The sequence below is a fragment of the Gopherus evgoodei genome, chromosome 6 (genome assembly GCF_007399415.2).
Source record: "Gopherus evgoodei ecotype Sinaloan lineage chromosome 6, rGopEvg1_v1.p, whole genome shotgun sequence".
NCBI lineage: Eukaryota > Metazoa > Chordata > Testudines > Testudinidae > Gopherus > Gopherus evgoodei.
Genome location: NC_044327.1, coordinates 64,267,177 through 64,281,155, shown reverse-complemented (window position 1 = coordinate 64,281,155; position 13,979 = coordinate 64,267,177). Strand labels below are relative to the sequence as shown.

Below are 13,979 nucleotides of genomic sequence, written 5' to 3'. Positions count from 1 at the left end.
CATCCTGTGATCAATCAATCCACATTTCTGCTCTGAGTTATGTCGGTGTGGTGCTGATTAACCATGTCTTTAACTTAGGAGTCCCTATAAAATTGAGTTATGCCTGAGCAATAAGGAGAGAACAGAATCCTACTGTAGAGCGGAATCCTGAGGTCAGTACACAGGCAAAGCTCCCATTAAAATCAGTGGGAGTTTTGCCGCCATATGGATTTTAAATATGGTTGCATACAGACTTCTGCATGGAACTAATAATTAGAAAGTGCTTCTTAACTGTAAACCTGCTGTACTGATCTTTCTAATATAAATTACTATTTTCCTTTCATCTGCATTTTTCAAGAGAACTTGAGAAATTTCCTTTATTTTCTGGTGAAATTCTATATGAGAATTGAAAGGTGGATGAGGAACTGGTAAAAGGGGAGACTACAACTGGTCATACTGAAAGGTGAACTGTCAGGCTGGAGGGAGGCTACTGGTGGAGTTCCTCAGGGACTGGTCTTGGGACCAGTCTTATTTAACATTTTAATTAATGACCTTGGCATAAAAAGTATGAGAGTGCTAATAAAATTTGCAGATGAGACAAAAAGTTAGAAGGTATTGCCAATACAGAGAAGGGCTAGACTATTATACAAGAAGATCCAGAGTACATTGAAAACTAGGATAAAATTTAAAAGTGCAAGGTCAAGCACTTAAGGATTAACTACAAGAATTTTTCTGTTATCTGGGACCAAATATTAGAATTTTTCTTCTTTTTCAAATATAGTAAAATGTGAAAAAATGGCAAAACCTTTGAAAATCTAGGTGGCCTTTGAAATTTCAGGTGTACTTTTATTGATAGCAACAGCAACGTAAAATCATTAAAAGGAAAAATAACATATATTCCATTAAGCACTATTGAGGGAACTAGTTCTCCTTACATAAAGTTCGAGTAAGACTAATGGATTTCTTCCACTTACGACATACAGATAGGTGTGTTCTCATGATAAGTATTTCATACTGAGATTTTAAATATATTAAAAATTTAATTTCCTACATTTAAGTGGTTCAATAATATTTTTCTTGCATAAGCAATTTTTAAGATCAAATTTTAATGTCTACTTTTATTAGTTCACTTTAAGATATGCATTAGACTTAAGGTATTGTTTTTAGAAAGGCACGGAAATTCTAGGCATAAAGTTTTAGCAGGAGATTTCTTATCTTTATCAACCAATTCTATAAGGTGTGTGGTTTTTTGTTACGTTTTAAAACACTATTGGCTTAACATTTATTTGGCTTGTTCTAAAATAACTAAACTCTTATAACTAAACATTTAAGTTGTTTGTATGTTACAGAGACAGATTAAGTGATGTCTATCTTCTTCAAATTCAATATGTGGGACTTTTGTATTGTCTCTTTCTTTGGCAGACGGGCAGGTTATTGTTTACCTGTTGTTTCTGTACAATTGGACTCTCCAAATAGTTGGGCCTCTGAAATAGCCATTTGATCATTCCTTGAACTAAATACCTGATTCTGACTAGAATTTAGTGTGCAAAAATGTATTGTAGTCTTTAAACCTCTTTACTTTTGGAAAGTTTGGCTCTTTGTGTTTGCTAAATACAAACTGGCTCAACTTTGGCAAAGGAAAATTTAGAAATTGACTTCATACCAGTATTTATTAGTGAATTTCATTTCCACATCTAGCATAAAAGGCTTACTATTGAGAAAGTCTGTAGAGAAAGTTTTGAAATAATTTGGGAAGAGTATTTGAGCAACTTACTGAGCAATATTCTGAGTACAGGTTGCCTATGTGGAATTTAGTCTGTACAGTGTCTTTTGCATACCACAGCTAGTTGGTGCTAGTACTGAAGTAAGCAAAGATAAGAATGATATCTATGAGGAAGGTAAAGAGCATTAATGAAAAAGTAAACAGTTGCATTAAAAAATAAGGTAGATTTCATTTTTACCAAAAGAGAATTTGAAGTACAGCTAGCCAAAGACTCAAAAAGTAATAGCAAAAAATTCTTTAAGTACATCAGAAGCAGGAAGCCTGCTAAACAACCGGAGGAACCACTGGATGATCAGGATGCTAGAGAAGCTCTCAAGAATGGTAAGGCCATTGTGAAGAAACTAAATGAATTCTTTGCATTGGTCTTCACGGTTGAGGATGTGAGGGAGATTGCCAAACCTGAACCATTTTTTTTTTAGGTGACAAATCTGAGGAACTGCCCTAAATTGAGGTGTTCTTAGAGGAGGTTTTGGAAGAAATTGATAAACTAAATCGTAATAAGTCACCAGGACCAGATGATATTCACCCAAGAGTTCTGAGGGAACTCAAATGTGAAATGGCAGGTCTACTAACTAGTCTGTTAAATCCACTTCTGTACCAAATGGCTGGAGGATAGCTAATGTGCTGACAATTTTTAAAAAGGGTTCCAGAGGTGACCCAAGCAATTACAGGCGGGTAAGCCTGACTTCAGTACTGGGCAAACTGCTTGAAACTATAGTAAAGAAAATTGTCAGACACATAGATGAACATAATTTGTTGGGGAATAGTCAACATGGTTCTTGTAAAGGCAAATCATGTCTCACCAATCTACTAGAATTCTTTGAAGGGGTCAACAAGCATGTGGGGACAAGAGGGATCCAGAGGATATAGTATATTTAGATTTTCAGAAAGCCTTTGACAAGGTCCCTCACCAAAGACTCATCCCATGACTGGTTACTTTACTTCAGAGGGAAGGTTCTCTCATGGATTGATAACTGGTTAAAAAATAGGAAACAAAGAGTAGGAATAAATGGTCAGTTTTCAGAATGGAAAGAGGTAAATAGTGGTGTCCCTCAAGGGTCTGTACTGGGCCCTGTTCTGTTTAACATATTCATAAATGATCTGGAAAAAGAGGTAAACAGTGAGGTGGCAAAATTTGGAGATGATACAAAACTACTCAAGATAGTTAAGTCCCAGGCAGGCTGCAAAGAGCTACAAAAGGATCTCCCAAAAAGGTTCAGATAAGGGTAACAAAACTGATTAGGAGTATGGAACGACTGCTGTATGAGAAGAGATATTAGCAAGACTGGGATTTTTCAGCTTGGAAAAGAGATGACTAAAGGGGGATATGGTAGAGGTCTATAAAGTGGTGACTGATGTGGAGAAAGTAAATAAGGAAGTGCTATTTACTCCTTCTCATAACATATTAGGGGCTTATCCATGATAAGATTAGGGAATTAGGGGCTACCAAATGAAATTAATAGGCAGCAGGTTTAAAACAAACAAAAGGAAATATTTTTTCACACAACGCACAGTCAACTTGTAGAACTCATTGCCAGAGGATGTTGTGAAGGCCAAGATTATAACAGGGTTCCAAAAAGTCTTAAGTTCATAGAGGATAGGTCCATCAATGGCTATTAGCCAGGATGGCAGGGATGGTGTCCCTAGCTTTTGTTTGCCAGAAGCTGAGAATGGATAAGAGGGGATGGATCACTAGATGATTACTGATCAATAGAACCCTGATTGTTGTGATCAACCAGCTACATGAACTATTTTTATTCCTTGATTAATACTTGTCTATGTACTTGAGCAATGAGCACAGGTCATGCACTCAACATGTGGAAATATTGACCTTCCTATGCTCTGGTGAAAGCACCATAGTATCAGATGTGTCATGCCTTGGAAGGGTTGTGTATATAAGTACCCCGGTCTTCTTAAGTGTCCTTTCTCACAGTTAAGAACTATAAGTGAACTGTGCTCAGTGTTGTCATTTTTTAAAGAGTTAGTTGAAAGTGAGACAGAGGCGAAACAGCAAATAACTCTATGCATTTGTTATGTACACTTGTTGAACGATTATTGCATTAACTTTGATCTGTACCTGCTGTAATTTTGAATGTTTGAATTATGAATGTTTCAATTTTATGGTCTGCTCAATTCCCAAGTAGTTCATGAACTGTAAGTCTTCCAGTTCTTCTTTTAAAATAAATTGTGTGGCCATCACAATTGTAATAGCATTAGTTTATAGTTCTCACTGTCTTAACTCAAAGAGCAGCAGCATTTTCTAAACTGCAAGTTGATTGAATTCTTAGGAGGATGTACAGTGTGTTTGCAGTCTGTAAGAGTTAATACAGAAGTTCAGGCGACCATTTGAACTCTTGATTTGTGAAGAGAGGTGAGATTGCTCAAGGACCCTGCCAGTGAAGAAGAGTTTGCTAGGCACTGTACATTGTTTGGTGTTCATAGTCTTCCTGCAGCTTCCTTTTAGAAATTTATTGTGATATTTAAAAATCAGCTTAAAAATTTCTAATAATCTGATTTTTAAAAAACTCTAACAACCTTCGTTAGGAAGGATTCTCATCTTTCAGTTATGGAAAGGAGTTTTACATACTTCCCATGTAGCGAACAGCTTGGTTCAGACTATATTTGCTGTACCAGACATTCCTTTTTCTGCCTCATGGTGGGATGTTATCACTGATGAAACATTGCTAGTGTCATGGATTATTTTCCCTCTTGCAAAGCTGCTCATAGAACCTGATTCTGCAGTTCTTCCTTGAATAGTTCCAATTCAAATCAGTGGGTGGTCTGCCTGTGGAAGGACTTAGCCAGTTAGGATCATGAAAGAAAGGAGATGCCATAAGGTTGTTAATTGTATGTGAAATATTTTAACTCAATGTCATAATTATCAATGTTTTCCCACTCCTAGAGTGAATTTTTTGTTTGGTTTGGTATTTATTTAGAAAAGTTTGGGAGGTGACAGCTGATAAAATATAGTGAAGTATCTGATACCTTTTGTGCTGAATTGTGCTGAACGCCCCCAGATCCTGCACAGGCTTACTCATGCAGCATGTATAGCTTTGAGCATGTGATCAGGGCTGCTGAACTCATTGAGGCTACTCATGTGCTGCAGTTAAGCATATGAGTAAGCTTTGCATGAAAGAGGCCTAAAATTTGTCATGTGGTCACAATCCTGATAAAGCTTTCAAACATTCTAAACTTTATATACTGTGAGTAGCCCATCAATTTCAATGAGACTACTCACAGTGTGGAAAATGTAAGCAATCTTAGCATATGCAGGGCCTTAATCAAAAATTACAATTAGAGGATATAAGAATTTGAGTAAACTTCAGTTTTATATAAATATCTTTTACATCAATTTCTCTCTTATATAAAAGTTCTTTCTAGCTTAAGTAAAATTATGTATTGAGTTGTTTAGTTACACCTTTGACTCCATAATACAGTGGTTTAGCAAATGGTATTTGACATATTTAGTTTTCAAATTCTGTCAGTTGTAATGTTGCTAATGACCAACTACTGCATATGTGTGTGTTTTGTTTTTTTTTAAAAAAAGTTTGTAAACCCTTTACTAAAGTAAACCTTATATTTTATTATTTCAGTTGTTCATGGTGGACAACGGAGCAGATGACTGGAGAATAGCCATGACTTACGAGCGTATTTTCTTCATCTGCTTGGAAATACTGGTGTGTGCTATACATCCCATACCTGGGAACTATACATTCACATGGACAGCCCGGCTTGCCTTCTCCTATACTCCATCCACAACAACAGCTGATGTGGATATTATTTTATCTATACCAATGTTCTTAAGACTATATCTTATTGCCAGAGTTATGCTTTTGCATAGCAAACTTTTCACAGATGCCTCATCTAGAAGCATTGGAGCACTAAATAAGATAAACTTCAATACACGTTTTGTTATGAAGACTTTAATGACAATATGTCCGGGAACTGTACTGTTGGTTTTTAGTATCTCATTATGGATAATTGCTGCATGGACTGTCCGAGCTTGTGAAAGGTAAGTCTCTTTTTCCTTTTATATATAATTAAGAAATGTAAATGGCTTACGAAGTGTTTTTCTTCTAATCCTTTGGATATTATCTCATTCTCTTATGTTGAGGAGTGGGACTTCCAGTACCTGGGGCATGTTGTATTGTGCTTTTTGTATCATGGCTCTCTGGAATGCTTTATCTGTTGACCTTTGAAAGGGATGTTTAAATTGTCAGAGATTTCTCCCATAGCATTGTGATGTGAGTTTTTTTTACTTCATTCTAATCTTTATTATGAGTAGCCTAGATTATTAAAATGGATAGTGGAACATGAGTGCCATAAACATTACTTTTAATATTAGTCTTTAAAATTCTGAATTAATATTAGATCTCAGTCATTTTAGCTTATGGCTTACTACAGTTGTTGACGATGGTGTAAACAATCAGCAATCAGAAAAGCCAGTGAAAAACTGATTCCAAAAACTCTCATAATTCTAGTGCCCTTCAATGAAAATGAAAAATCAAAGGTGTAATCCCAATATAGTCTATTGACAGAGATCTTTTTATTTTGGATAGGTTGAATGCATATCGTTTATATTTACAAATACTTGATTTACTGTGGTAGAAATACAAATATAACAATAGAGGAAAGAGGTAGGCGTTATAGTGGTTGACACTTTTTTTTCTGAAGTCCAGAAAAAGTGCACTTGATAGCTTGATATTTTGTTAACTTATGTTTCAAGCTAAAGCAACAAACAGATGTTGAACAGGCACAGAACAAATCAGTATCAGTAATGACACCATCAAATCTGATTTCTCAAAAATATTACTTACAAAAAGAAATGAGCAGGATAACTTCTGACTACTGTGGACTTGAGTGAGTGATAGAGAACAGGTAGAACAGGACCATTTGATGGAAACAGTTAGGAAGAATCTCTGAAAGATTTGATATCTGGTGTGGTTCTCAGGCCCTACACTGAAATACCCTCAATTACTCATGGTGGAATACCTTCTTCAAAATATTTTCAAGATTTCCACTATCAATTGCTGATCACTCTCTAGCCCTTTGCCTATATGCCATTTTGAAAACTATTTTGCAGTTGCTTTCTGGCAGTTAATTGCTGTAGACATATTGTTTTTGAAAGTTGCTTATCATATCTCCACTCAGTTAGATAAGGGGAAAAGTGGCAAATTTTATAAACCCAATATGGAGGTGATCTTGTTATCACAGTCTTCCATGTTAAAAACCTCAGCACTGAAAAACAGTGGAATAAAGTGTGATATAGTATGTTCCTTTGGATTGTCAATGATTCAAGTGCTGTGGTGAAGATGAACAGTGTATATAGCATGTGATGCCAGGAATAGCTCATCATCAGAGTATATTCTGAAACACCATGCTAAGGATCATATATCATGTTATTTATTGACAGAGACAAGGTAGATGAGGTGATATCTTTTATTGGACCAACTTGGGTTTGTGGAATAGCTTTTGACCAATACAGAGCTTTTCTTCAGTAGACACTTGTAACTTCCACCAAGAGAAGATGGTCCAATAAAAGATATTACCTCACCTACCTTGTCTGTCTCAGTTCCTGGTTCCTGTGTGGCTACAACGCTACAAACGTTAGTTATTGTCTGTCAAAATAATCCCCTCAGCTGGGACAGGTATAATAAATTAGTATTAATATATTTTATTTATTAAAAGTCAGTTTCTCCTCCTGAATATGTTAACAATAGACTTCAAACATAATTCTCTTTTCACCAATTTTGTGCTTTTTTTAGTCATATTGCCTCTAATTTCCCTTCAGTTGGGACACCATCCAGTAGCCTCCTAAGAGGAGCTGAGCAGATTCAACTCTACTTAACACAATTGTTTTTTAATATACTGAAATTTAATTATTATTGAATCACTCTATTATTTGCCCTGTATTAAATGAATATTCAAAATAGACTATGATAAAGCCAGTTTCTGTCAAGAAGAAAGGTACTGAATGAGAACAGTGAGGTTCCTGAAAAGCACTTAAGCATGTGAGTGCTTTTGCTAATGTGATCTAGTTCCACTGCACTCAGAGAAAACTGCAAATATATCATGACTGTGACTTGTCTTATTCTCTGCAAAACCAATGACAGAATTTGTGAATTTTGAATTCTATTTGCAACTCTTGAGTTCACTATAATGAATGAGCTAAACCCAGGGTTGTGAGTTCAGTCCTTGAGGGGGCCACTTAGGGATCTGAGAGAAAATCAGTACTTGGTCCTGCTAGTGAAGGCAGGGGGCTGGACTAAATGACCTTTCAGGGTTCCTTCCAGTTCTGTGAGATAGGTCTCTCTCTCTCTCTCTCTATAATGGAGATACCAGGCGGGATCATTCACTGATTTTATTTATTTATTTATTTTAAAAAACACCACCAGACCAACATACAGTAATCCTAGAGTTAACTTTATACTTGGTGTAACTGCACTTCCTTCAGTAGAGTTAAATGAGAGCTCCTTATTGTTAGTAATTATGAATTTTAAAAACTCTGGCCAAATGCATGGGGAATTAGATACTCATTTCCTGTCATTAATGGGAGTTGCATGGCCAATTTCCTGCATGTTACACTTCATATTTCTCCTGAAGGGATTATGCTTCATAGAAGAACTGCACTGAATCAGTGTCACTGGCCCAGTTATTAATTAGTCAAATTTAAAATAGTGTAATGAAGTACAGTAGGAAAGTGCCACAGGCACAGAATGCTAAAAGGTCTGTCTATTTTTAAACAAATGTCATCTCCTTATATATATTCATAGATATAATAGTAGTTAGAGATGGAAAAGACAATTTAGATCATTGAGTCCATTCTGAGATTAGAGCAGTTATAATCCCCAGATAGAGTATGGATCTGAAACTGTATGTAATGGGCTTAATTCACTCCCTAGCAAAAATGTACACAGATAACCACGTTTCGTTTACTTAAGTTGATTTTTCCATCATAAGTAGAAAGAACCTTTATTCTAGTAGTTTGTTTTAAGTGTGTCAGAAAATAAACATTACAATTAGAAAGAATTTATAGTTTTACTTGGCATTATACATCATTACCTCGATATAATGCCACCCAATATAATATGAATTTGGATATAACACAGTAAAGCAGTGCTCTGGGGAAAGGTGGGTGGGGCTGCACACTCCGGTGGATCAAAGCAAGTTCAATATAACACAGTTTCACCTATAACACGGTAAGATTTTTTGGCTCTCAAGGACAGCGTTATATTGAGGTAGAGGTGTACATGGCAGTCTAACATTTTAATCATTTTTTTGGGGAGGGGGAGCAGATTCTTATTTGACAGAAATTAAAACTGTCAGGATTTTGATTTATTTTCCTGATGAGAGATAATGAAATAAAGAAAAAGTAACTGTTCTGTTCCACAAATATCACTAATTCTCCTACAGACACAGTGGTCGATAAAGTGCTATAGCAGGTTGTTTTAGTGTTTCTGTGACTGTATATCTTCATATCAATTTGCCTGACTATTCCAGTTAGTGCAAAATAGTGTGGATGGAGACAGGACTCACCAAAAAATTAATAAAAATAATGGAATGCATATTAGACTTTATCATCACATTCCAAAGCACTCATGAAGGTTTATGCATAGCTAGGAATAGCTAATGGCGAACAGAAAAGGCATAACAGATTTTCATGTAAGTGCTGTAAAATCCTGAGTGCTCATGTTAGCAACAGAAGCAGCAGCTGAATGACAGCCTAGTAACCAGTCCTATTTGGTTTAAACTGTTTGGTCAATCGGTTGTCCCACTGGGACTCTGAAGACTGTCACATCATAGACCTCATGGAAATGTGATGGATAGGTTTGAGTGGGAATATTCATGGTTAGGAAGGAAACCTCTATCTCTAGATTAGTCATTACTTTGACTATCCTTTGGCTTGACTTAGTCTAAACACTTTTTGAGCAGGAACTGTGTCTTCCTCAATGTTTTGTTTGGCACTGAGCATAGTGTCAGCTCTCAGCAAATTAACAATGGCGGGTGGCATCCTTTGTATTGGTGTGTGCATGAGACATTTTACAGGATGCAGCTTAAGGTCATCCTTGAGGGCGTTAGGTATGAGTGAGAATGAGAGCAGGCAGGTAATGTGTACTGAGTGTAGGCAGTCTAGCAACATTCCAGGATAATCTGGCAAAAGAAACATGGAAGATGAGCATGATGGAGGTATTCAAGTCTTTGCCATATATGCAACCCTGGAAACCTGACTGATTGCTTGTGGTTTCTAGGGCTCCAAATGTGGCATACTGTTGAATACCTACACCTCACCAGCAGGTATCAGTTTGATGCACAGCTGTCTGTCATCAATGTGCTCCCTAAAATGTATCTTAATTTTATCTGGCCCAACTCAAGAAATGCTTAATTTTTCATTTGTCTTTTTGAGACATGTGAATCTTAATCTATAACACTCATGAATGCCTTTGCTTACAGGGTCCATTATTCAAGTGTGAAACTGATAGTTTTTTACTGTCTCCATCATAGTGATCTTTCTATTGTTGATGAAATGGCTCTTCATTCCGGCAGTCAGTCAGTTACAACTGATGAAATATAAATATCTTCAATCTCCACAAAAAAGTTAGAAACCCATTAAATTTTTAGTATTTTATAATTGAAAAATGGCTTGGCAAACTTTCTTCAAACTTAAAAAAAATTAAATTAAAAACCCCTTTGTTTCAGGCCGAAAAGAGATTATTTTTCCCAGCACAAAGGAGGATCAAAAAGAGAGCATAAAATGGAATGCTGGTTGCAGCCGTAACTGTAGTATTCTATGCATATATTCCAGCGCGTCTCTGTAAAAAGATTCTGAGCTGAAGTCTGCCCTCATTTACATTGCTGTATGTCCAGAGTAGCTCCATTCACTTCGCTGGAGTTTCTCTGAATTAACAAGTATCAGAGGGTAGCCGTGTTAGTCTGGATCTGTAAAAGCAGCAAAGAATCCTGTGGCACCTTATAGACTAACAGACGTTTTGCTCCAAAACGTCTGTTAGTCTATAAGGTGCCACAGGATTCTCTGAATTAACAGCAGTTTAACGGAGTTCAGAATTGGGTCCGCTACATTTTTTTCTTACAGATGACATTGGCACCTTGTTTGCTTTTGTGTGTGTCTCTTTTGACTTTTTTGACTGTGAAGCCATTTCAGACAAAGAAGCTTATGTCATCATTTTTCCTTATTCAAATTCTGTTCTGTCCTGCCTGTCCTGTCCTTGATTTAACTCAAATATTTGTTTGCTCTCTTTTTGTGTTCAGTTGGACTTCTTCTGTAGTTGCTGTACATTCTTTCATTTTTCTATAAATACATGAACTTCTGTGTACCTTGATTTTCTGGAAATCAGATGTCCTCTCAAAGGTTTCTACAGGAAACTTAGAAATCATAAGTGTGAGGCAAATTCTAGAAATTTAAGAATCCCTTTTTTCCTACTGACAACTCAGACATGTCAAGCCTCTAAACTCTCATTGAAGATGAAAAGTTAGATATCTAATTTCCTCATGACTTGTGCCCAATATCGTTTGCTGGTGTGAGAAGGAAATATGTCCTAAAGTATTCATATAAAGCAGAATGCCACATTAGGCAGTAATGTGTACTACCAAATCTAATATCATATGGTAAACTGAGTAGACCCCTGTTTTTTGCATGGGCTATCTATCTGTTTTGAAAGACTTTAATATAGACGTTTACGAGAGAGATTGAAGTTACATGAATTACAGTAGCTCCCAGATGCCTTAATCAGGATTGGGGCCCCATTATATTTATAATTCTCCGGATATATATGCAGTAAAATCTATTCCCTGCCCTGCAGATCTTACAGTCTAGTTGATAGTGATGTTAAGATCTGGCCTCCACTTCCCTTTCTGCCCAGTTTCTCACAAGTTTCATCCAAATCTTCCTCCTCCCCTTAGATTGCTTTTTCTTCTCCTCCTTCTTTCCTGTTACAGAGGCAGAAGTTTCTTTGCTGCTCTCCTCCTCTAATCACCCATTTGCATGAGTGACTCTAACCCAACTCTTGTGTCTTACACCCACTCTTATCTCATCTGTCCCTTTACTCTTCTCCTTAACCTCTCATTCTTCTCTAGCTCTTTCCCTTCACAATACAAACATGCTTTAGTCTCTTCCATCTTAAGACAAATTCACTCTTTGTCCCTCTTGTCCCTCTAACTATTACCCTTTCTCCCTTTTCCCTTTAACGTCTAGGGGTCTGTCTTCACTACCGGCCGGATTGGCGGGCAGCGATCGATCCAGCGGGGTTCAATTTATCGCGTCTAGTCTAGATGCGATAAATCGATCCCTGAGTGCTCTCCCATCGACTCCTGTACTCCACCCGGCCGAGAGGCTCAGGCAGAGTCGACAGTTGGGGGAGCATCGGCAGTTGACTAACCGTAGTGAAGACACCATGGTAAGTAGATCTAAGTACGTCGACTTCAGCTATATTATTCACGTAGCTGAAGTTGTGTAACTTAGAGCGATTCTCACCTCTCCCCCCCACCCAATGTAGATCAGGCCTAAGATCCTTGAACACACTGTCTGCAATCACTATCTGGAGTTCCTCCTCCAGTTCCATTCTAAACCCTCTCCAGTTTGGCTTCTGCCCTTTGCACTCCACTGAAATTGCGCTTGGCAGAGTCTTTTATGACTTCTTCCTAGCCAAAGCTCAGAATCAGTACTCCCTTCTCCTTCTCTTTGACATGTCAGCTTTCTCTCGGACAATAGACTGTGTTCTTCTTGAAATTGTGTGCCTCGTTGGCTTCCATGGTTCTCCTTTCATCTCTGTAACCACTTCTTCAGCATGTCCTTTGGAGGATCCTTCTCATTTCTCCTCCAACTTTCTGTGTGGGGGTCCACAGAGATCTGTCCTTGGCCCCTTTCTCATATCCTTCTACAGCTGATTTCTGGGTAATTTCATTCACAAACACAAATTCAGCTGTCATCTGTGATGGAGTGTTCACCCCCACACAGGAGTAGGAGGGTTAAAGTGGCCAAGTAAGCCAATTAACTGCCCAGGCTGTACCTGGAGGAGTAGCTAGGGAGCAGGGAGTTGAATAAAGGAGGTTCAGCTGGGTGGGAATAGGCTGGGCTTATAAAACTCGAGCTGAGAACAGAGAAGGCAGCTGGGAAAGGCTACAAGCAGTCAGTCCATCTATTCCTCCCTGGGAAGAGGAAGTTGGTTTGGAGCTGGTACTCCCAGGATTGGGGAGGCGGAAACCAGGAAGAGTAGGAAGCACTTCAGGAAGGAACAGTGAGGGCTGAGAGAGTAAAACCTAAAATTTCTGAGCTGAGGGCCCCTGGACTGGAACCTGGAGTAGAGGGCAGGCCTGGGTTCCCCTACTGGCCACTAGGGAAGTGGCATCATCATGGCACCACAGAAGAAGACTGCCTGAGACTGTTTGCATAGAAAGACTTAGAGGGTAACCCTGGAAGTGGGAAACACGAATGGTGACCCGGCTTGAGAGCCGAATCATGAAGAAGACACTATAGTTCTTTGAGCGAGGCAGGTCTGCAGGATGAGAGGATAATGGGAAAGGCACCATAATGAAGAGGAGGCACCAACTGGCAAAGCTAATCCCTAGGTTGGCCAACAGGAGGTGTCACTGTGGTGAACAGCCCATGTGACACCATGTCTATGCTGACAAATCTCAGATCTACCTGTTTACTCCAGACCTGTGTCCTTCTGTCCAAACTGAAATCTCAGCCTGTCTCAGTGATATATCATTATGGATGTCTATCCATCAGCCCAGGCTCAGCAAATTGCAATCTTTCCCCACTCATATCAGTTCAAAAGATCTGAAGCTGCAAAGATCATTTCCCTAGCCTTCCCCTTTGACTACCTTACCCCTCACTTTGCAACCTTCCACTAGCTTCCTCTTCTTTATTGCACCAAACACGAGTTACTTGTTTTCACTTTCAAAGCCCTTTGTGATCTTTTCCCACCCTATCTATAATCTCTCATTCAGTATCCAGAGATAGACTCCCACCTCCAATCTTCCCATGATGCCAGCCTCTATTGCCCACTTGCTGAAGCACCTGCACCCTTTGGCCTGGTCTACATTGGGGGGGGGGGAATTGATCGATCTAAGATACACAACTTCAGCTACGAGAATAGCGTAGCTGAAGTCGACATATCTTTGATTGACTTACTTTGCGTCCTCGTGGTGCATGATCGATGGCCGCCACTCCCCCATCGACTCCGCTTCTGCCTCTCGC

General features: G+C 38.3%; 1 protein-coding gene across 3 annotated transcripts in view; it reads left to right on the top strand.

Annotated features, from left to right (window-relative positions):
• The window catches only part of KCNN2 (potassium calcium-activated channel subfamily N member 2), a 189,246-nt gene that overhangs the window by 101,363 nt on the left and 73,904 nt on the right, over positions 1-13,979 (top strand). For all 3 annotated transcript variants that reach the window (XM_030567053.1, XM_030567051.1, XM_030567054.1), the window contains exon 5: positions 5,356-5,774. In XM_030567053.1, coding sequence (XP_030422913.1) covers positions 5,356-5,774 — 419 coding nt within the window. The remainder of the gene's footprint in view (positions 1-5,355; positions 5,775-13,979) is intronic.